The following is a 24,632-nucleotide window of genomic DNA, read 5'->3' as shown; positions in this document are numbered from 1 at the left end:
CAGGGGTTCAAATTGTCTTCCCTGCTCAGACATTCATTGCTTGCGTTGATAAGATTGCAAACCTCTCTTGAAAGCCTCTCTCTTTAATTTTTGACACATTTCTCTACTGGCTGAAATTTTCTTTCATCCTTTCTCACAATTTTTTTATATATTTGTGGGAAAAATTTAGAAGGAAAAAAAATCAGAATTTTGACTTATTTAGGGTATCAGTGACTGAATCCACTCTATGAATGCAGTTTGATACCACTTTAACTGCCATGACCCAATGTGATGAAATCTTGGAAGTTGTAGTTTTGCAAGATTTTTGGTTTCTCTGACAAAGAGTGCTGATGTCTCCCAGAACTACAACTTTCATAACATGGAGCCATGGCAATTACAGTGGTGTCAAACTGCATTCATTCTACAGCCTGCTTGCATCTGTATTTTGGAAACATCCTTATAGATTAGCTGGGTCTTGCCTTTCTTTTGCCAGGAGCCTGGGAAGGCTTCACTCACATGACGAGAAGTGGAAGCTGAGCTGATTGCATTTCCATTTTCATAAAAGCAAGATCAAAGGAGAAGAGGAAAGCCAGTGGGATATTATGACCTTGGAAGGAGACTGTATTCCAGATTAGAGATCCAGATCCTGAAAATCAAGAAGAGGTAGAGGATGGGGAGGCAGGACTGGGGCTGAAATGGAAAAGCAAGAGGAGGATTTGCAAAAAGGAGAGGCAAAAAGGGACAAAGGAGCCATTTCTGGCAGGGGATACATTGGTTGCATCCTTGTATTTGTAAGAAAGTGAGGGGGAGAAAAAGGGGGCTGCAAAGGGAGATTTGGGAAAACAATATCTGAGGTTGAATCTCCACTATAGAATTGATACAGTTTGATGCCACTTCAACTTCCATGGCTCAATACTATGGAATCATGTAGTTTTATAAGGTGCCTGCAAAAGAGTGCTGGTTCCTCCCTAAACTAAAACTCCCAGGCAGATAAAAGGTGCCAAACTGCATCCATTCTGCAGTGTAGGTGTACCCCACGTTTACATGATTCTGCAAACACACACACACACACACACACACACCTGAATGTTGGGTTTTGTAGTTGCCAATTTTTCTGCATATTTATTATTTATTTATTTACAGTATTCTGCCCTTCTCACTCTGCGGGGGACTCAGGGTGGATTACAATGCACATATGCATGGTAAACATTTAATGCCAATTAGACATACAACATATATAAACAGATAGAGGCAATTTTAACATTCCAGCTTTCTGGCTACATGAGGGTATGCGCGATTGCGGCTCGATTCCAGCTACAGGGGGAGCTGCTGCTTCACCGTCCATTTGTGACACTGAGTCCTTTGATGGAGTACTTCCTCATTCTTCTGCACGCTGCTGAAATATTTTATGGCGTAGTAAATTAGTTAAATTATCCTTCCCGCATAACGCGGTACCTAAATTTCCTACTTGACAGAGGCAACTGTCTTTCTGGTTGCAAAGGTTGACAGCAAGCTAGACTAATGGCTGGAAGCTCACTCCAACCTGGGCTGGCTTTGAACTCATGACCTCTATGTAAGTAGTGATTTAATGCAGCTGGCTATCAGCTCACTGTGCCACAGCCCAGAGTGACTGTTTGGATCATTTTCTCTCTCTACTTGCCTGCTTGTTGTAATACATTTTTGATCACTACCTTGACATCCTCCAATCTAAAGTAATATATATTTAGGGGTGGAAAAGGTATTTTTATTTTTTATTTATTTGTTTTGTCAGGGCTACCAGTCAATTGTATTACATTTCTAACAGAACAAAACAAACAAACAAACAAAATACAAAATTTGCAAACTTGGTAGTTAATTAAATGTCCTTTGACCAGTATCTGGCCACTTGAAGTGCTTCTGGTGTTGCTGCAAGAAGGTCCTCCATTGTGCATGTGGTAGGGCTTAGGGTACATTGCAGCTGGTGGTCAGTGGTTTGCTTCTCTCCGCACTCGCATGTCATGGATTCCACTTTGTGGCCCCATTTCTTGAGGTTGGCTCTGCATCTCGTGGTGCCAGAGCGCAGTCTGTTCAGCGCCTTCCAAGTCGCCCAGTCTTTTGTGTGCCCAGGGGGGAGTCTCTCATTTGGTATCAGCCATTGGTTGAGGTTCTGGGTTTGAGCCTGCCACTTTTGGACTCTTGCTTGCTGAGATGTTCCAGCGAGTGTCTCTGTAGATCTTAGAAAACTATTTCCAGATTTAAGTCGGTGACGTGCTGGCTGATACCCAAACAGGGGATGAGCTGGAGATGTCTCTGCCTTGGTCCTTTCACTATTGGCTGCTACTTCCCGGCGGATGTCAGGTGGTGCAATACCGGCTAAGCAGTGTAATTTCTCCAGTGGTGTAAGCCGCAGACACCCCGTGATGATGCGGCATGTGTCATTAAGAGCCACATCTACTGCCACAGATGCAGGAGAAACGTCAGGAGAGAATGCTTCTAGAACATGGCCATACAACCCGAAAAACCTACAACAACCCAGTGATTCCGGCCATGGAAGCCTTCAACAATATATTTTAAATATTTAGGCTCATTTTGGGAAGATATGGCCTTTCTAAGCCTGGTTTTATACTCCCAGGCTCATATGGGAAGACTGTTGTTTCCAGCTGTGTGTGTTCAAGTTGTTTCTAATTATGGCAACCCTATCCCAGGTTTTCGGAAGCAAAGAGTGTGTGGGTCACCCAGTTTTCATGGCAGACCTGTGCCCTATATGGGAAGATACAGTTCTTGAGAGACTTATCTTTCTGAGCCCCATTTTCTTATGCCATTCTCCTGATTAGCCCTTCTGGACATGGCAGTCAAGCAGGAAGAAGAAGAAAAACCATTCGGTCTACATCAGGAAGAATCTCATATCATACCAGGAGCCAGCTCAGGTGAGAAAGTGGCCTTCTAAGAGCCTTTACTTCTGCTTATTTTTGCTTCATATATGTCCAGCTCCTAGTCATTTGGTGTATAGTAACTAGACAGTTCTCCCAACCAGAATATTTGTTGTAAAAGCAACACAGTTTCCTAGCACTTATCCTGCAGTGTCTGTAGAGCTACATTACTCACACAAGTGCTCTAGAGATTTCGTGCAGAATTATCACATATACCAGGCATGGGCAAACTTTGCGGGAGTTGAAGTCCAAAACACCTATGGGGCTGAAGTTTTCCCATTCCTGATATATATTACTTATGTATATATCAGCCTCATGTATAAATTGAGGGCAGGTTTTGGGGTTGAAATTATGGATTTTTATAATGACCCGTGGATAAAGTTGATGGTCATTCTATGGAGAGGGGAAAACACCAATGCCACTGCAGATGGCCAACCTTCTATGGACTTTCACTGTCAGTTCCTGCCCAGGCATTCAAAAAGGGCCAGAAGTGGCAACACAGAAGAGTAGAAGGGGTCAATGTTTCTTTATGATTCACTTTTTGACATTCTTTTCAGAGAAGGAGATTGTTCCTCTTTTTGTTAGAGTCAATGTACAGTACTTACACTAACCCATAGATAGGCCAATCTATTTTTTCAAGGTCATTTTAAATTTATATTTATAATTTTTCCTCTTTTCTGGGTTGGAAAGATGACTCTCATCTCCATTTTCTTCCTTCTTTTCTCTGTTCAGGGTTCCTGAATATTGTTGTCAAGCTGGAAGAAGAAGAAGAAGACATAAAACCATGTGTCCTCCATCAACAAGAGACTTTCCCAAGGACTGACTCAGGTAAAGTATAGTATTTCACAAGGAAGGCCTGGGTTGGGGAAAGTGTTAACAACCTTCGATATGCAGATGATACCACTTTGATGGCTGAAAGCGAGAAGGAGCAGAGGAGCCTTCTAACCAGGCTTTGATGAGATGACCGGGAAACTGGAAAAAGAAGAGTAGCTGGATGACCTTCAACAGCGGGAATAAAGGTTAAACTGTCAACAACCCCCCCTCCCCCATCATATTCTTCCAGACAACCTAGCAAAAAACAAACAGGATGCCATTAGGAGAAGAGTATGTGACTAATGCAGTTGCACTAGTTTTGCTTCAATAATAAGGGATGAGAGAAAAGCCTTCACTACACTGATTTTGAACTAGAAATCCTACCATCCTCAGTCAGAATGGTCAATGAGAGTACCAACCTATATTTTATTATGGTCCAAAGACCCTTATTACACTGTATTACACTGTAGGCATACAAGGTATGCAGGTAATGAGATTAAGAACATTCTGTTGATTGGACACACAAATGGATAACATTTACAACAGTTAAAAACTGCTTAAAATCCATGTTGGCTAAATACATAGGTAAAAGATTACAAGAAGTGCTGTTGTGTTTCAATCTGTGTCTAAAATTGGGAATTTTCTAATTCTATCTGCCTCAGAAAGAAACTTGGCAACTGTCAATGTCATGTGGGGAAGGTTGTCACTAAGTAGAAACTTCATATAAAATTTCACTGGACTTGCAGGTAAACTCCTTAATAGGGGGTTAATTATCTGTGCTTGGGCCTGTTCATAGAAACTGCATGACAGTGGAATGTGATAGATGCATTCTACTTCCTGTTTGTTACATGGGCAGAGTCTATCATTATATGAGGTACCTGCAAATCTCCCTTGCAGCATTTCCGATGGGAGCACATTGCACCTTGCTTTGGAAAATAGGCAGCGGTATTTGGCCACAGTCAAGTTCTTTAGATAGTTTGCTGCATGAAATGGCCCAACATAATGTATGGACAGGGCACAAGGAGAGCTAGATACATAAGACCGAGAGTGCAGCTCACAAAAGGCAATGCCCCACAGTCTCTGTTTGATTGATTTGAGAGCCATGTCAAAACCCAGATGAGTTAGGAGGGATGCGGAAAGGCCGATGGAAGAGGCTTTCTTTCAATTCCAACTGCTTATGGAGTACCAACCTGAAAAAAGAAGGTGATATCGCCTCTGCTTCCTGGTCCCATCGCCTGGTTAAAAACAATTTAGGTAATTGCCTCACTTCCATCCAAAGAAAACATGATCATTCTGGAGGGGGAAAAATATCTAACTCCCCCTTTTAGCCATTTTGATTGTCCATATTAGTGTTACAGGTGGTATTGCTTCTTTCAGCTGTAATTCTCACTGTGACAGAACCCCTTTATCTTTGCAAGCAATTGTGATTACTGCTCTTGCCTTTGTATCTCCCCTTAGAGATTGTAGTAAAGGAGGAGGAGGAGGAGGAGGAGGAGGAGGAGGAGGAGGAGGAGGAGGTGGAGGAGGAGGAGGAGGAAGAGGAAGAGGAAGAGGAAGAGGAAGGGGAGCCATGCAGCCAGGGATCTGAAGACAGTGGAAGCATTGCTAGCAGCCAGCCAGGTAATGAAGTGGCTTGCATCACTGGAGCCTGACTATCAGGGCTGGCCATACTGTTTACAGAGTTGGATTATGCATGCATTTTCCATGACAGCTTGTCTTTGGCATTTCAGGCAGAGGATCTTTCTCTCCACTCAGAACCTTTGACCTTGAGGGTGGGAGATATTTTATCAAGGGCAGTTTTGGAATTGTCTCCTTGGCCCTTAAACAGCTTTCTTTCAATCTCTATAAAGGTTGAGTAATGAGTATTATTTTGCTAAAATGCTTGTAACCAGAAGGGTTTTGGATTTCCCCCCCAGATTTTGGAATGCCCATTTTTTCATAATGGAATATCTTGAAGATGGGACCCAAGCATAAACAGAAAATGCATTGATATGTTATAAACAGCGTATACATATTTATGTATTTATTTACAGTATTTATATTCCGCCCTTCTCACCCTGCAGGGGATTCTGGGTGGATCACAATGCACATATACATGGCAAACATTCATTGCCATAGACACACAACATATATAGATAGACACACAGAAGCTATTTAACTTTTCAGCTTGATGAGGGTATGCTTTTTGAATTCTGGCCACCGGGGGAGCTCTTGCTTCACCATCCACTTGTGACACTGATAGAGTACTTCCTCATTCTTGCATGCTTCTGGAGAGTTTTTATGGCGTTGTAAATTAGTTAAATTAGCCTCCTGACATAAGAGGTACCTAAATTTCCTACTTGACAGATGCAACTGTCTTTCGAACTGTCTTCGAACTCATGACCATTCAGTCAGTAGTGATTTTAATGCAGCTGACTCCCAACTAGCTGCGCCACAACCTGGTCCTATACATATAGCTTGTAGGTCATATTGTACACATTATTTATTAATACCTTTGTGCATGAAATAAAGTAGGTATACTTTGAACCAGCAGAAAGCAAAAGCTATGTGGACAATTTTAATTTTGGAGTACTATATTTCAAATTTCAAATTGCAGATAAGAGATGTTGGACCAGTGTGTTCAACTGTGTTAGCATTGAACTGCCACCAGTGCTTATGTCTCTACTTGGTCTTTGTCATCCTGATTTTTTTTCTTTTAATTTGACTGGAACAAATGTAAACTATTTCTAATATGGGAAAAATGCAGTTGCACCCCACTCCCCACAATTCTTAGCTTTCTCAGATTCCAGAGCATACACTGCCATATAATCCCATTTCTGAATCAAGATTATCTGCTTTGAACTAGATTAAATTGCAGTGTAAACACATATAGTCCAGTTCAAATCAGATAATCTGGACTGAGAAACTGAAATATATGGCAGTGTAAAAACAGTGCATTTACATATCAGTGTTTACTGGTTGGTGGCCAAGTTGGCCTTATTTTCAAAAAAGAGCAAGTATTTTGTCTTATAATGTCTTTATAGTCAAATTTTTATCCTCTGTATCAGCAAGATCCTCTGGAAAATGTGTCATAATACAAAATATAAGCGCAAAAACATGTCTGGCTTCACTTAGAGCATAAATTCCCCAAATGTCTATAAAAGTGGAAAAACACTCTCTCTTGCATATCTGTTTAAAAGGGTTTCTTTCAAGATCTTTATAGTTTGTTTAAATACTTTTCTACTCCCTAAGTCTTTTTTCCTGCTCAGCCTTAGGATTCAGTATGTTCTATGCTTCTTTCCAGCAGATACGTGGACCAAAACAAAGATAAGTGTGATACCAGATCTTCTCAGACAAGAGCAAAGCCATGCAAGAGAGGAAAGTTCTGCCAGAGACAAACTCTATACATGTGCCATTTGTGGGAAACAATTCGCTCAAATGATGATGCTTACGTACCACCAGCAGGTCCACATAGGAGAGAAACCATACAAATGCCAAGAATGTGGAAAATGCTTTTCTCACAACTCACACCTTGGGAGCCACCAGAAAGTCCACATAGGACAAAAACCCCACACGTGCCAGGAGTGTGGGAAATGTTTTACCCGCAATTCACAACTGGTGATGCATCAGATCATCCACACAGGAGAGAAGCCACATAAGTGCCAAGAGTGTGGGAAATGTTTTGCTCGGATCTCAAGCCTCGTGATCCACAGAAGAGTACACACAGGAGAGAAACCCTACAGATGTCAGGAGTGTGGGAAATGCTTTGCGCATGGCTCGCACCTTGTGATGCATCAGACGGTCCATACAGGGAAGAAACCCCACAAATGCCAAGAGTGTGGAAAGTGTTTTGCTCGTATTTCAAACCTTGTGATTCACCAGAGAGTTCACACAGGAGAGAAACCATATACCTGCCAGGAGTGTGAGAAATGCTTTGCTTACAAGTCGGATCTTGTGAAACACCAGAGAGTCCACACAGGAGAGAAACCCTATAAATGCCAGAAATGTGGGAAGTGTGTTGCTTTTATTTCAGCCCTTATGAGCCACGAGAGAGTCCACACAGGAGAGAAACCTTACAAATGCCAAGAGTGTGGGAAATGTTTTGGTCAGAATTCACACCTTGTGAAGCACCAGCGGATCCACACGGGAGAGAAACCCTACAAATGCCAGGAGTGTGGGAAGAGCTTTCCTGGCAGTTCCCAACTTGTCACCCACCAGAGAGTCCACACAGGAGAAAAACCATACAAATGCCAAGACTGTGGAAGGTGTTTTGCTCAAAATTCAATACTTGCCAGACACCAGAAAGTCCACACAGGAGAGAAACCCTACAAATGCCAGCAATGTGAGAAATGCTTTCCCTGCAATTCAGAGCTGGTCACCCACCAGAGAGTCCACACAGGGGAGAAGCCATACAAGTGCCAGGAGTGTGTGAAATGTTTTGCTTACAGGTCTGACCTTGTGAAGCACCAGAGGGTCCATACAGGAGAAAAACCTTTCAAATGCCCCAAGTGTGAAAAATGTTTTTACTTCAGTTCAGCCCTTTTAAGCCACAAGAGAGTTCATACAGGAGAGAGACCATACAAATGCCAAGAGTGTGGAAAGAATTTTGCTTATAACTCACAGCTTTCTAGGCATCAGGAAACTCACATAGGAGATAAATCATCCAAATGCCAGTAGTATTAGAAATGTTTTACCTGGCAACCCACCAGTATGTTTACACAAACTACTCCTTTGGAGGCTTTTATACAGAGGCTGAATCTGTCGGAGGTGCTTTGTGTTTTCTTGCATGGCAGGGGATTGGACTGGATGGCCCATGTAATGTCTTCCAACTCTATGATTCTGTGAGAGAAGCAATGCTTGGATTGAGAAGCCCTATAAATAGAAAACCGCAGGGAAAAAATGGAAACCTCAAATGTATCTGCATAATGAATCCGTAACATGTGAAATAGCAAAAATGTACTGTGTACGTAGCAGTATGTTGTTGTGGTTAACTGCCAATCGTGTCAACTTCAATTTATGGAGATCCCATGAATGAAAGACCTTCAAGTCACCCATCATCGACAGTCCTGCTTTGATCTTGCAAACTCAAGGCTGTTGCTTCTCAGATTGGGTGTCTTTATTTGTAATGTAGCCTTCCTCTTTTCATACTGTCTTCTGTGTTATCCTTATGGTGTCCTGAGATGGTTTTAAAGCAACTTTTAATGTCAATATAAGTGATTTTAATGTTTGTATATATTTATGGTTTTATGTCCCAGCATTGAATGTTTGCTGTATATATGTTGTGCTTTGCCCTGATTGTGAGAAGGGCAGAATATAAATGTTTTAAATAATAAAATAAATTATCCAGCATTACTGTCTTTTCTAGTGAGACGTGTCTTCTCATGATATGGTCAAAGTACAGAAAATAAATTCAACCTTTAGATGTGTTGTGTTTGCATGGCATGGTTACTTTGCCCCCACTTCTTTTGGATCTCTAAATTATGTTTACAGATGTTCAGCTGAGGATTTTTGTTTCAGAATATAAAAAGATTTTTATTTAACATTTATTAACAAACAACACTTTTATTATGGTCCGAAGACCAATATTTATTAATTAAATAAATTATTAAGTAATATGATCTCATCTCATACAGCCTTGAATAAGACTTGAGTCACAAAAATTCATATTTTGAGTTATTTTATTCAACTGAAAGAGACTCTTAAAAGTGAATCCTATATAAATTATATAAACAAAATTTGTATTCAGTTAAGTTAGAACACCCCAGATAATTCAGAAGTTTTCTCTGCTCTTGTAGACACGTAGGAATGGCTTTTGTAGTAATGATGATGTTTTTTGATGATGATGTTTTTGTTAATGCTGGATTGTGGATCATTTTATATTGTGTCTTGAATTTTGAACCTTGTTCTTTCTATGTTGTACACCGCTGTGAGTCGCCCCCGAGTTGAGAACAGTGGTATATAAGCAAAGTAAATAATAAATAAATAAATAGGTATCCCCAATTGTTGCCAGATTTTCGTGGTATTTCCAAACCGAACCGCAACCTAAGATAAATCTCCTGAGCTTTTGACTTCTCTTTTCCATCATTGTAATTTAGCTCCTGACTAGCAGCTTTGAAGTACGTGATTTCTGCCCAAATTATTGTCAGCTTTTCCCAGAAAAGAGAAAGGGTTGTCCAAGCATTACTGCTGCTGCTGCTACTATTACTACTATTAGCCGCCTCTCCCTATGGCTTGAGACAGGATACAACAACATTAAAATAAGACATAAAACACTATTAAAAGACATTAAAAGATATAAAACAAGACACATAAGAGTTAAACTGCAAGTTAAAATCCAGATTAAAACTCACAACTTCAAATTGACTGGATAGACCTGCTGGAAGAAATGGGTTTTCAATTGTGTCTTAAACTCTGACAGCTGCTCTACCTGTCAAATATCTTCCAGCAGGTCATTCCACAGTCTTGGGGCGTCCGATGAAAAGGTCCTCTTGTGATGGTCACCAGAAGGGCTCTGGCAGGATGGAGTCAATGCCCTTCAGAGTGTTTGGGACAGATTGTATGGGATAAGGGGATACTGTGGGTAGCCTGGATCCAAACCATGCAGATTTTTTTGTTTGTCAGAAGTGACTTGAGAAACTGCAAGTCGCTTCTGGTGTGAGAGAATTGGCTGCCTGCAAGGATGTTGCCCAGGGGACGCCCGCATGTTTTGATGTTTTACCATCCTTGTGGGAGGCTTCTTTCATGTCCCCGCATGGGGAGCTGGAGCTGTCAGAGGGAGCTTATCTGTGCTTTCCCCTGATTTGAACCTACGGCCTGTCGGTCTTCAGTCCTGCCAGCACAAGGGTTTAACTCATTGTGCCACTGGGGGTAGATATCTCATGGGCTACTAAAAGGAGATACAGTACTCCAAATAACTCCAATAACCAAGAGAAGTGGAACCCAGGGCCTTATCACAAAGGAGAAAATGGCACATCTGACAGTCCATGCATATGAGTTTGATGGTTATGACCATATTCTCCCAGTGGCGTCATACACAATTCAACAGAACACCATGTAAGATTTTCTTTCTTTCTTTAATTGATTTTTAACTCAAGCAATGTAATTTACAATCAGAATGGCATGTATTCAAAAAATAAAGAGACACTGAGGAAAAAGAAAAATAACTAGCACATAATAGGGCTCTTACTCCTCCATCCTAATTGCTATGAAAACAAAACAAAAAAATCATATAATAGATCTAGAAAGATAAACAATCTTACTAAAATTACTTAACACCCATAGCCATGGATTTCATTGTTAGATTTCTTATTACTTAAAAAACCCCAAACTATAAACCGTTTCCAGTTATTCAAAAAATCTTCAGCTGCCTCTACAAACTTAACAATTCATTCCTCCATTGTCAGTGCCTCAGTCGATTATCACATTTGAGCAAACAATATTATTGCTGCTGTTACCATATAGTGAAAACTTAACATATATTTACTTTCCTATGTTTTATCACTAATGTCCAGCAATATGAGGGACTGCCTCACCCCCTACCAACCCCAGAGATCCCTCTGTTCTGAGGACCAAGATCTATTGGAAATTCCCAGTGTCAAGACCTTGCGTCTAACAGCAACCAGACACAGAGCCTTTACAGCAGTGGCACCATCACTCTGGAATACTCTGCCACCTGAAGTCCGTGCCTTGCGGGACTTATCAGCTTTCCGCAGAGCATGTAAGACATACCTGTTTCGACAGGCCTTTGATTTGTGATATTGCTGTTTTTAAATTGTTTTAAATTGTGTTACATTTTAGCCATTCTTGTAAGCCGTTCCGAGCCGCAGGGGAGTGGCGGCATATAAGTTCGAATAATAAATAAATAAATAAATATATATATATATGTCTGATGCCATTATAAGATCTAACTTTATTTTTTTTGTATAACCAAACTAAGTTTTGACCATCTACTACAAGTCCATGACATATCAACAAAAGGAACCCTCCTTGTCTTGACGTCTCTAATATTCTGTTATTTACCTCATTGAACGAATGAAGAACTCACAATTTTACTAAGAAAGCAGTGGTTCCCAAACGTTTTCAGTCATGGAACCTTTCAGAAGACTCACTCCCCTTTAGAAGTCTATTCCTGTTTTTAAGTCAGAATATATTAAGATTTTTTCTTCTTTCATTATTCCTATTGACTGAATGTTTTGTGTAATGTACTAGGTTTGGCAATGAAGAGGACACATTTAAAATACAATCACTAATCTTTATTTTTGTACAAGAAACTATTGGATTCAAAAAGAATTGATATATTAAATTGTTTAATCTTTGTAATTAAATTCTACTGAAGTTGGGCTTTACGCCCTACTATGCTTTTGTCAAATCCTAGGGTTCCACAGAAGAGTTTGGGTACCACTGCACTAAAGCACTATCTCTGCCCTTTAAAGGAGATAAATCCAAAGCATTAATCCATTTTGCAATCTTGCAGGATATAGGGTAAATGTGGTCAACTTGTTTTGCTGCCTTAAGGAGGAATTCTCAGATGCCCTTTTTTGTACACATTAAAAAAAGGAAGGAGTGTCTCTCCTATGAATGAAGCCTCAGAGAATGAATAGAGATGGACTCCTGTATCAGCATCGTAAAAGGCCACCTGGCCCCCAGTATAGTTCAGAGACACGCGGATTCTTTTGAGCTCACTCTTCAGAGACAAGGTCAAGCAATGAGCACTGTTGGCAACTCTATATGCACCGCCCCACTTCCCTATAGCCCAGATTCCCCCCTCAGGCCCATAGACAAAGTCGCCCTTTCTCTCCATAGACTTTCTGGCAACCCCTACCAGCCACTGATCCTCTTCTCCCACACAGATTTCCCAGAAATGTCTGCCTGATGTAAATTCATCACATCCCAGGACAGAAGTCGATTTGTCGAACCTCTTCAGGTTGTCTGGCAGGTTTTGAGATTTGTCTCCAAGTGTTATACTTTTATGATCCTCAGACAGGATAAGGTGCCCATGAGCTGTGTCTGGATCCAGAGTTACAGTTGCTGTTGAAAATGGGGAGAGAAGAGGAAGAAAAGATAAAAAAAGAATCACCAGCTAGGTGAATTACTAACACATGATAGACACATCCATTAGTCTCAGCCAGTCTCAAATCAATAGGATTCCCATGCATTGCAGTTAATTTTCTTTGATTTAAATCCTGCTTTGCTCCCAAATTTGCTTATACCATATATGCAGTTTGTGGAGGCTCTCTGACTGATACTTCAAAATACCTATATCTCAACAGCAAATCCCAGAATTCTGTAGAATGTTGCCATAGCAGTAAAAGCAGAACCATAACTGTGGCTTGTGACTGGTCATCTATGAACCCATACAAATAGCTCATCTCCACCTTGAAGGGACCCGCTCTTTTTGCATCTCAGTTGATGCTTTGGAATTCAGGAAACTGAGGAAATTGAGCAGGAAGTGCACTGGTCATGAGTGTGTGGTATGGTACCTCCAATTCTCTGTACCCTTGACTGGCAAGGTTCCTGCTCAACTTCCTATTTCCAGCAGCAAAGGAGAGCAAGACACAGGGAGAGGAGGACAGATGGGGCTGCGTGAGTTCATAGATGACCACTTGAAGAACCACAGTTACAGGTAAGCAAGACACATACATCTATCTATCTACATACATAATAAAAATGAAAACTGTGTATAAATGTATGTGGTGTCCACTTGCACAGACAGCCTCCCACCTCCAGAAACAGGCTATAGTTCCAAGTGCTGAGAAGCCTCCAAAGTACGCCCTCAAATGACTTTCATGTTAGAACGAGAGCCATGAACATGTAGCCCAAACACTGCCAATGTCCTCCCCAAACACTACAACCCACCACCCAAGGAATCTTTTCATTTGGGGACAATTTCATCCTAGATTTGATGTGTTTCCTCTACCACATGCAGACATCCTAGGGTTCTTTGTTTGAAATTTGCATGATCCCACCCACTGCCTCTCCCTTAACCCTTTCCTATACTTTCCTTTCCTATGGCACACAGCAAACACAGAGGAACTGATCAACAACTGAACAGACTGGAGGGGTTTGGGGAACTGACTCACCAGGATGGAAGTTGTAGTTCACCCTGCATCAACGCAGAGCACCGTTAGCCCCTTTGATAATAGACCAGGAACACATTTGACACATAGAATCCCTATGACCAGGTTTGGGGAAATTGACCTTGATTTATAGGAGTTGTAGTTCACCTACATCTAGAGAGCACTGTGAACCCAACCAACGATGTATCTAGACCACAGACTCAACATGGGCAACTGTGAATACTGGCTGGGTTTGGGGTGATTGCCCTGAGAATCTTGGAGCTGTAGTTTATCCTTATCCAGAAAACAGTGAACCCAGCAAACGATGGATCTGGGACAAATTTGTCAATTGGAACCAACATGGCCAACTGTGAGTACTGGCAGAGTTTGTGGGTGATTGCCCTAGGAATCTGGGAGTTGTAATTAACCCTTATCCAGAGAGCACTGAACACAGCTGATATTGGATCTGGACCAAACTTGACACACAGACCCAACATGGCCAACTTTGAATAATGGCAGGGTTTTGGAAGGCTTGACCCATGATTCTGGGAATTATAGTCCACCCACATCCTTATGGATGGGAGCATTCATAAAAAACAAAAAGAAAGATTTTTTTTCTCTAATAAATAGTGTTATGTATTACTAAACCTGGGCATTGCCGGGTCCCCAAACTAGTTTAGTAATAAATACAGGAAATCTATGAAACCTTGGGTATTGGCAATGTCAAAGTGCAATCCCATCATTATGCCTCCACTGATGGAAATAGTTTGTTTTCTGAACTCTAAATGAAAATGCAAGCAGAACTGAGACCTCTAGTGAACAACCAACAAGCAACTCTCTGAGAAGCCTTTTTGAGAATTTGTGTTTCCAAACGTTACCTTTCTGTAGTGTAAATCCAGATTTTAGCTCATCTGTGGAAGGAAAAGAAAGAAAGGTAATACGTTGCATTGTCAGGTGTTACAAATCCTGTGTCCAAAAAGAATGCATACATATAACAACATAATAGTTATCTACATGTTTTAACTGAAAACTGCTGTATCCTTGCAAGTATGCAGATTTGTTTAGGTGAATTCTAATGTGAATTCTTTCAGCAGTCCTAGCTATCAGGCTGCTCCTGGATTTTGAAAATAAAAGAGTTGTAAAAATCACTGAGATTACTGAGTAAATATGTGGTCAATCATTCTAAGAAGCACTCAAAGAAAAAAGCAAGGAAGAAAGAAGGACAGTGAGGGACAGAGAGCAGGGAGAAATGAAAGTATTTCTTCAAATAACACTTAAATGACCATGGGTTCCTTACTCTTGCGGGTATTTTCTTTACCTCTGACTTGTTTCATGATAACTTCCAGAAGCAGAGCTATATCTCCATAGTCCAAGATCTTCCACTTCAGCTCAAGAGGAAAAACATCAGGTTTCTTAAACTCCTTTCTTGCTTCACACCTGAAAGGAAGGGATGTTAACTCACCACTGAACAGCTAGCCTATATTCTGTTATCAATCCAGTAATGGCTAATGAAACCTGATATTTTCTGTAATATCATTATATGTGGAATTTTCATACTTCCACTCCATCACCTGCCATGTGCAAGAATTATGGAAATCTTGAGCATGATGATTCGATATAACATAACTTCTTAGGTCCCTTCTACACTGTCATATAAAATCCAGATTATCCGTTTTGAACTGGATTATATGGCAGTGTAGACTCATAATCCAGTTCAAAGCAGATTATTTGGATTATCTGCTTTGGTAATCTGGATTATATGGCAGTGTAGAAGAGGCCTTATCTTAGAGGCAAAATCAGTGCCCTAATGTGAGGCCACATGAGCTCCACAACAGCCTCTTTGAGCCTAGCTATTCTTTTTATTAGAATAATTATATAATAAAGGCAATCCCGTAGGTTCCCTGGACCCAAACCATGTTGGGCTTTAAAGGTTAAAACCAACACCTTGTACTTTCTCCGGAAATTAATCTCCAGAAATTAATCCCCCATTATAGGAACATGGGATTTTGATAACAGAATATTTAAAGCAAGAAAACAATAAGATAGGAGATTAGGGTTCTTGGAGAACAGAAGAAGTTCCAGTAGATTGGAGGAGGGCCAATGTGGTCCCAATCTTCAAGAAGGGAAAAAAGGATGACTGTAGGTAAAAGTAACGTTTCCCCCCTGACATTAAGTCCAGTCGTGTCTGACTCTGGGGGTTGGTGCTCATCTCCATTTCTAAGCTGCAGAGCTGGCGTTGTCTGTAGACACCTTCAAGGTCATGTGGCTGGCATGACTGCATGGAGCGCTGTTACCTTCCCACCGGAGCGATACCTATTGTTCTACTAACATTTGGATGTTTTCAAACTGCTAGGTTGGCAGAAGCTGAAGCTAACAGCGGGAGCTCACGCCACTCCCCAGATTTGAACCTGCAACCTTTCGATTAGCAAGTTTTGCAGCTAGACAGTGCTGTGTTCTTATTTCATAATGTCTTACATTTATTTTATGCTGTTATCTGTTTGTTTTGCTTTTTTTAGCATGGGAGACACTTTTCATAGTTACTTTCATCCTCATTGTGTGACAGGCTCTCTTTCTCTTCCACCACAACCGCTGCCATTCCTTCAGGAGATGCTAAATTTCTTTAAACCAGTTTCTGTCTTTCTGGGAAAGAGAACCACCGTTGTCATCCTTTCAGAGCTCAAGTATCCTGATTGGCTGGGTAACATCCAGAAGTCCAGTAGAAATGTTGCAGTGGAAGATATTAGGATCTCAGCCAGAGTCCACGTGCCATCCAACCTATTTTTGTTGTTGTTCCTATTGCCAAATTGGCTACTGTCCTACCAAATATTGATAACATAGATTAGCAAGGGTGACAGAGAGAGAGAGAGAGAGAGAGAGAGTCCTGAAAATCACTTTTTAAAAAGGTACAGAGAGAGCTTACCATTTCAGGATAAATACTGCTGAGTAAACAAAAACAACAAACGATGAGTAGAGATATCAATATGGCAGTGACACTAGCTATGGGATGAGTACCATAATGTCAAAACGAAGGTAATATTTTATCTGTGACATGTTAGAGGCCTTCATTTTCTTCCACAGAGCATCAAAGGGTCACAGTGTCTACCTGCTAGATATGTCTAATGGAAAGGCTTGGGATCCACTTACCTCTGCAAGAGATTCCTCACATCCTAGAGGGGAGAAGAACAAAAGAAGAGGGATGTCATTGCTCACATATCTGATTCTTCGCTGAATGAGAAGGCAGTCTGTCCCTCCAAAAGGACACTTCTACAACTTCAAAACCGGGAATAGTTTAACTATCCTTATGCAAAGACTATGTGCCCTTGAGGGTAACAGGTGAGAAAGGGACAGTTAAGAGTTCCCTGGTGTGTTCTTCTTTTGAATTGACTGTCATCTCAATTTCTTGCCTACAGATACACTCTCGGATTGGAATTTCTTTCTGCCAAGCCCTCCTCAGTCTCCTTCATGAGTGCCTCAAAAGAGCAAAAGGAAAAATCAAAATTCAGGACATGCAGGGTTTTTTATTTGGTCATGTCAGGAGCGACTTGAGAAACTGCAAGTTGCTTCTGGTGTGAGAGAATTGGCCATCTGCAAGGACGTTGCCCAGGGGATGCCTAGATGATCTGATGTTTTTATCATCCTTGTGGGAGGCTTTTCTCATGTCCCTGCATGAGGAGCTGGAGCTGATAGAGAGAGCTCATCTGCCTCTCCCCGGATTCGAACTTGCGACCTGTCGGTCTTCAGTCCTGCCGGCACAAAGGTATAACCTACTGCGCCACCGGGGGCTCCATGCAGGGCTGACAAACAGGAAACAGCTATTAACAAGTTTGTGTTCCATGAAAATACTAAATAAGGGTTTTGATTTCAATTAACTTATCCATGTAATTCTCTATAAATACAAATGAATTAAAATCCCAAACATTTCTGAGGAGGTTAAGGGCTCATGCATACACCCAGTGCATCTTGGGAGCTCCTATATATAGAATAGAGTTGTCTCTCAGTACATCAGGCTGGGTCCTTTCACTCCTTCTGTACCAGTGTTGGAGTAGTAGATTTTGAGGGCCCTCTTCAGGCTAGACAAATCTAATAGTTATTTCACTTTGATTGCTATGAAACCCTAGGATGTGTAGTTGAAAAAAGCACTGGAGTGCTCTGGCTGAGACTTCTATATCTCCCATGCTAAATTTGAAATGCAGGATTCAATAGGATCTTGCCATGGCAGTTAAAGAAAATACAGTGCTACATATGTGTGTTGTGTAAATGGACCCAGGTCACCCTCTAGAGCAGGGGTCCTCAAAGTTTTTAATCAGAGGGCCAGGTCACAGTCCCTCAAACTGTTGGAGGGCTGGATTACAATTTGAAAAAACATGAATGAATTCCTATGTGCACTGCATGTATCTTATTTGTAGTGCAAAAAACACTTTAAAACAATACAATAATTAAAATGAAGAACAATTTTAACAAATATAAACTTATTAGTATTTCAATGGGAAGTGTGGGCCTGCTTTTGGCTGACAAGACAGGATTGTTGTTGTCGTTGCTGTTGTTGTGTGCTTTCAAGTCATTTCAGACTTAGGTTGACCCTGAGTGAAAGCCAGGTAAATGACCTTGGAGGCCGTATCTGGCCCTCGGGCCTTAGTTTGAGGACCCCTGCTCTAGAGTTTAGAACAACATCAGAGCAGATTCAAAATGCAGGCAGCTATGCTTAACCAAAACAATGCCTTATTGATTCAATAATAACCAAAGAGCAGATATTTTGTAATGGATTTTGTCCATGCCAGAAAAACGATTTCCAAGATATTAGTTTTGTATCTAGCTTTCCCTTGGCCAGCAATTAATTTCTTTTGCCGAGTCTTACCTGCAGCAGTTCTGCTGGTGGCTGCTGACATTTCTCTTTTGTCTCCTGGATGAGACTTTCCAGAGAGGAAAGTTCCCGGGAAAGTAAGATAAAGCGTTCATCTCTTTTCCTTGCAATCTGCTTCTCCAGCTCCTCCATCTGGGCCTGGAGCTGTTTCTCCTGTTTAGCCAGAAACTGCTGCATTTCTCTGATTTCTTGTAAGGTTGTTTCCATTTTTGTTTTTGTCTGCTTCTACAGTGAGCAGGGAGAAAAGCAGGTAAACAAGTATCACATTAAGATACAGTTGCTGAAGTGAAAAATAGAGGGGGCTTCTGGAATTTCAACAGAGGCTTCATGACAAACAATCAGGTGAAACTCCTTGTTGTTGTTGTTGTTGCTTTCAAGTCAGTTCCCTCTTATGCTGGCCCTAAGATGAATCTGTCATGGGGGTTTCTTGACCAGATGCATTCTGAGGGTGAGTGGCCTTGCCTCCCTCTGAGGCTAAGAATTGGTGACTCACTCAAGGTCACAGTGTGGGATTCATGATTAGTCTTCATGCCATCCAAAGATTTATATGATGAAGCTGCATTTTAGAACATATTTTTGCACATTGTTTTAAGTTGTGTTCCTTTCGTAATAACATTTACTCCCATACTTACAAACAGGTCTTGGGCTTCCTTTTCTGACTCTGCTTTATATTCCAGAATCTTTTCTCTCACCTTCACCAGCTCATCCTGACGAACACCCATTAAAAGCTGCAGAGAAACAAATATTCAGTTTTCATTGGAAGGTAAGAGTGACAGCTCTCTCCCTCCCTCTTCCCCTCCTCCCCCCTCACACCCACACCCTCACCCAAGTGCAATGCTGTATATTTCTCCGTGTTAAAATTCATTTTCTTAGTTTTGGCCCACCTCCTTAATCTGTTAAAAGTCACTTTGGATTCTGACTCTGTCGTCAGGGGTATCATCTGCAAATTTGATGAGCATGCCTTCTGTTCTGTCACCCGTCATTGACAAAAGTGTTGAATAGCACTAGTCCAAGACTGAGCCCCATCGAACTCCCACTAGTTCCTTCTCTCTAGAAGAAAGAGGAGTCATTGGGAAACACATTTTGGAAGATAGGGGCAACATTTCGCTCCTCCAGTCCAATGGTACTTGACCGGTTCTCTAGGAATTCTCAATGTGGTTCCATAATTACTTCTGCCACTTCTTTTAATATCTTTGGATGTAATTTATCTGGCCTTGGAGACTTAGAATAATAGAATCATAGAGTTGGAAGAAACCTTGTGGGCCATCCAGTCCAAACCCCTGCCAAGAAGCAGGAAAATCACATTCAAAGCACCCCTGACAGATGGCCATCCAGCCTCTGTTTAAAAGCCCCCAAAGAAGGAGCCTCTGTTTAAAAGCCTCCAAAGAAGGAGCCTCTACTACATTCTGGGTCAGAGAGTTTCACTGCTGAGCAGCTCTTGCAGTCAGGAAGTTCTTCCTAATGTTTAGAGGGAATCTCCTTTCTTGTAGTTTGAAACCATTGCTCCACGTCCCATTCTCCAAGGTGGCAGAAAACAAGCTTGCTCCCTCCTCCCTATGACTTCCCCTCACATATTTATACATGGTCCTCATTATGTCTCCTCTTAGCCTTCTCTGCTGTACACTAAACATGTGTAGCTCTTTAAGCTGCTCCTCATAGGGCTTGTTCTCCAGACCCTTGATCATTTTAGTCGCTCTCCTCTGGACACATTCCAGCTTGTCAACATCTCTCTTCAATTGTGGTGTCCACAGTGTGATTCCAGGTGTGGTCTAACCAAGGCAGAATAGAGGGGTAGCATGACTTCCCTGGATCTAGACACTAGGCTCCTATTTATGCAAGCCAAAATCTCATATTTTTTTTGCTGCCACTGCATGGCATTGTTGGTTCATGTTCACCTTGTTGCCCACAAGGACTCCAAGATCTTTTTCACATGTACTGCGCTCAAGCCAGGCATCGTCCCCCATTCTGTGTCTTTGCATTTCATTTTTTCTGTCTAAGTGGAGTATCTTGCATTTGTCACTGATGAACTTCATTTTCTAATCTGTTCAGATTGTTTTGAATTCTGCTCCTCTCGTGTTGCCTAGCCCACATTTGACTAGTTTGTTTGCCAGATGATCATGGAGAACTTGTCAAAGGAAGGCCTTACTTGAATTTATTTAGATTAGCCAGGTATTCCTGTACCTTTTACCTATTCTGCATTCTCCTCTACTCCATCATCCCCAGGTTGAACAGTGTTAACGTCTTGGGGAAGACCGAAGCAAGGAAGATGTTGAATAGTTTTGCCTTTTCTCTGTCACCATTAGCATTTCTCCATCAGATGTGTGCCATGGCCCTATCGTTTATTTCTTCTTCCCTTTTATTATAAATATAACTTTAAAAAACACCCTCTTTTATTATATGTAGTTTGTATAGCTCACACTTCACTTTGGCTTTTCTGGCTTTCTCCCTTCACATGCTAGGTATTTGTTCAAATCTTGGTTATGTTTAGCTCAGAGAAGAGAACATTCAAAAGGGACACAAAAGCCACATTTAAATATTTGAAAGCATGTTACATTGAGGAAGGAGCAGGTTTGTTTTCTGATGCTCTGGAGCAGGGGTCCTCAGACTTTTTAAACAGAGGGCCAGGCCACAGTCCCTCAAACTGTTGGGAAGGCCGGATTATAATTTGAAAAAAAAAAGAAAAGCATGAATGAACTCATATGCACGCTGCACATATCTTATTTGTAGTGCAAAAGACACTTAAAAACAATACAATAATTAAAATGAAGAACAATTTTAACAAATCTAAACTTATTAGTATTTCATTGGGAAGTGTGGTCCTACTTTTGGCTGATGAGATACTCTTGTTGTTGTTATTGTGTGCTTTCAAGTTGTTTCAGACTTAGGTTGACCCTGAGTGAGGGCCAGGTAAATGACCTTGGAGGGCCGCATTCGGCCCCCGGGCCTTAGTTTGAGGACCTCTGCTCTGGAGATTAAGACACAATCAGCAACGGATTGAAATTGCAGAAAAGGAGATTCCACCTAAACGGTCAGAGCTGTTCAGAAGTAGAATAGGCTGCTTCCTGAGAAAGTGGTGGAGTCTCTTTCTCTGGAGGTTTTTGATCAGAGACTGTATGGCCATCCAGTCTCCCTTCAAAATCAGGAGTTCCATGTTTTCCTACATGGAAAGAGGACCGAGTGCCATTTGGAGTCTTTTTGAAATCAATGATTCTATGGAATGAAAGTGAGTACAGTAGTTGAAAAATATGTTTGCCCCCTGCCACCCACTAAATACAGATAAGAATTTCTAATGGAAGCTCATCTTCATAGAAGTCCCCAGGAAACTTCCACAGGCATTTCCTTCCCTCATCAAACTCCACCTTACCTTGTAGTCTTGAGCAGCTGTCCCCAGAGGAATTGTTCGATGATCAGTGTGCTCCTTGTCGCACCTCTCACAGATGAGGGTTTCGTCATCTTTACAGAAAAGCTTCAGAGGCTCCTGGTGTTTCTCACAGACTCTCTCCTTGCCTTTTGCCTTCTTGGACCCCTGAGTACTGTATTTCTTTGTTATTTCTACAAAGTTGGCTAGCTGCTGATTTGTCCTGAGGTTCTTTTGTGAAACAATCTCTCTGCACTGAGGACAGGAGGTCTCTGGGTTGCCCGGATTCTCCCAGAACTGAGTCAGGCAGTCTCTACAGAAGTTGTGCCCACAGTCTAAGGTCACAGGATTCCTGAAATAATCCAGGCAAACAGAACAAGTGGCTTCTTCACGAAGATCCTGAAAGGGATTCTGTGCTCTTGGAGTAGCAGCCATGTCTGACTTACAAAGATAACAGTTGCTTTCACTTTCCTTTGCATTTCTTTGCAGAGCAATAGCTGTAAATGATTCGCTCAGCATGCCAACATCAGCTCTTAACAGGGAGGAGTACCTTGGAGAAACAGTTTCTAAAAAACATTCCCTTTTACAAACAAGGCACCAGGGCTCTAGCAAAACTGCAACAGTGTGTTTATTTATTTATTTAAAGCACTTGCACTCAATCTGCCAGGGCCTCCAATGTCGCATGCAATTATAATTGTTATATTGTTTATATAATCTATTTTAATCCTGCTCTTAAACTCCTTTCAAACCCAGCATATGACTTAAAACATTTTAATCTGAGCTTGTTACCCGGAGAGCAGGAGAGGTACAGCTGAATAGACTACTGCAACATGCTCTATGTGGGGTTGCCTTTGAAGACTGTTCAGAAGACTGTTCGAAAGATTAAAGTAGTCCAATGGGCAGATTCCCCACTGGAGCGGCGTACAGGGAACGCACAGCCCTCCTGTTACATCAACTCCACTGGCTGCCAGTCTGCTGCCAAGCACAATTCAAAGTGCAGGCTTTAGCCTATAAAACCCTAAACCAGTGGTTCTCAACCTTTCTAATGCCTTAACCCCTTAATACAGTTCTTCATGTTGTGGTGACCCCCAATCACAAAATTATTTTTGTTGTTCTATTTCAGAACTGTAATTGTGTTGCTGTTATGAATCGTAATGTAACTATCTGATATGCAGGATGAATTTTCATTCATTGGACCAAGTTTGGCACAAACACCCAATACGCTCAAATTTGAATACTGGTGGGGGTGGGGGGAGTTGTCGTTGCTGGGATTTAGAGTTTGGGAGTTGTAGTTTCTGGGATTTATAGTTCACATAGAATCGAAGATCATTCTGAATTCCATCAACGATGGAACTGAAGCAAACTTGGCACACAGAACTCCCATGACCAACAGAAAATACAGGAAGGGTTTCGTGGGCATTGACCTTGAGTGTTGGAGTTGTAGTTCCCCTACATTCAGAGAGCACTGTGGACTCAAACAATGATAGATCTGGACCAAACTTTGTCCCCGCGTGCAGCGGAGACTCCCGCCTTCAAGCTGGTTTGAAGCGCAGCAGGGAGTTCCGCAGTTCCGGAGAGCCAAATTGGGACCAACTGATGGAATGTGCCCCAGCCAGCAGCTCAAAGCTCCTAGGATTGCATGAAACCTTCCTTCACTTTTCCTCTCCCTTTCTTTGTAACAATCCCCTAATAAAGTACTTGAGTTTTGCAACTTTAAAACTTTTCCACTTGATACTTTGTGTCTTTCCCTGCCTGAAGCCTCTTTAAACATGAAATTAACCTCTTTCTGGGCTCCGGAGACCCGTGAGCCCATCGGGGATGCCTTCCCGGCACCCCCGGGCTGCCGAATCTGCGTTAGTCCAAACCGCGGATACGGAGGTTTTCCTATTGGGCCCCCTTATCCGCCAAAACAACAACATGGCAGATCGGCCCCATTTAAATTTTATATTTTTCTACAACTAATTCTAAGACTAACTGCCATCTCGCTTTTCTCAATTTGGACTCACACACCCGAGGAATAATTGTTTTGTTTTGAGTAATAAATTCGAACAGGGAAACAACTGATTGTCAAAATCCAGCCGGCTTCGCCGAGCCGCTCCGTTCCGCTTGCTGCCGCTCATTCCTGGATGGCCCCCGCCGTTGCGGACCCACCGCCGCTGCCCAAAGGGAAGCCTTGGAGAAGGAGGATCGGGCAGGGAGGCCCGATCCTCAGTTGGGAGCTCCAGTTTCCCCAAGGACAGAACAATGGAACCCTGCTCCCCCTTCAGCTCCAGCTTCTGTTCAAGAAAAGCAGATCTTCTGTTGGCCAGCCAGAACCATGGGCTGACCCCTTGCCACCATGATTCTCAGCCGGGAATTTGGGATTTCTAGTTTCTTTATTATGAAATAAATTGAATATTTTCTACTATAATGGTTTGGGTGCGGAATGGATTATGGGTTGTATATATGATATTATGAAATAACTCTGTATCAGTGATGCCTATTCCCTATGATTTTGATGTATGTAACCTTATGAAATTCCTCTGTACCCTCGTCCCCTTGACCCTTGCCCCACAAAAACTGCTGTGACCAGGAACTGCCCGAGGGAGGGCTCCAGCCTCTCCCTCAATCACCCTTGATCATTTCATCCTGCATGGAACAATAACCATGATGACCCCCTACCTGTTTTCTGAGCATGC

The 24,632-nt window shown here is 41.8% G+C and overlaps 1 protein-coding gene and 1 pseudogene across 1 annotated transcript; one reads left to right on the top strand and one right to left on the bottom strand.

Annotated features, from left to right (window-relative positions):
- Positions 1 to 455: 455 nt before the first annotated feature.
- On the top strand, positions 456 to 8,305 carry LOC132765250 (zinc finger protein 420-like; annotated as a pseudogene).
- A 2,429-nt stretch (positions 8,306 to 10,734) lies between these two features.
- LOC132765696 (E3 ubiquitin-protein ligase TRIM7-like) lies at positions 10,735 to 22,473 on the bottom strand. Its single transcript, XM_067465365.1, has 7 exons — positions 21,961 to 22,473; positions 19,229 to 19,324; positions 18,591 to 18,821; positions 16,880 to 16,902; positions 15,054 to 15,172; positions 14,614 to 14,646; positions 10,735 to 12,707 (listed from the first exon to the last, which is right to left on the bottom strand). Exons 1-7 carry the CDS (start codon positions 22,471 to 22,473, stop codon positions 12,190 to 12,192), a joined length of 1,533 nt encoding a protein of 510 aa, XP_067321466.1. The 3' UTR covers positions 10,735 to 12,189.
- Between the last annotated feature and the right edge of the window lie 2,159 nt (positions 22,474 to 24,632).

The sequence above is a fragment of the Anolis sagrei genome, chromosome 2 (genome assembly GCF_037176765.1).
Source record: "Anolis sagrei isolate rAnoSag1 chromosome 2, rAnoSag1.mat, whole genome shotgun sequence".
NCBI lineage: Eukaryota > Metazoa > Chordata > Lepidosauria > Squamata > Dactyloidae > Anolis > Anolis sagrei.
This window is presented reverse-complemented; position numbering and strand designations above follow the sequence as displayed.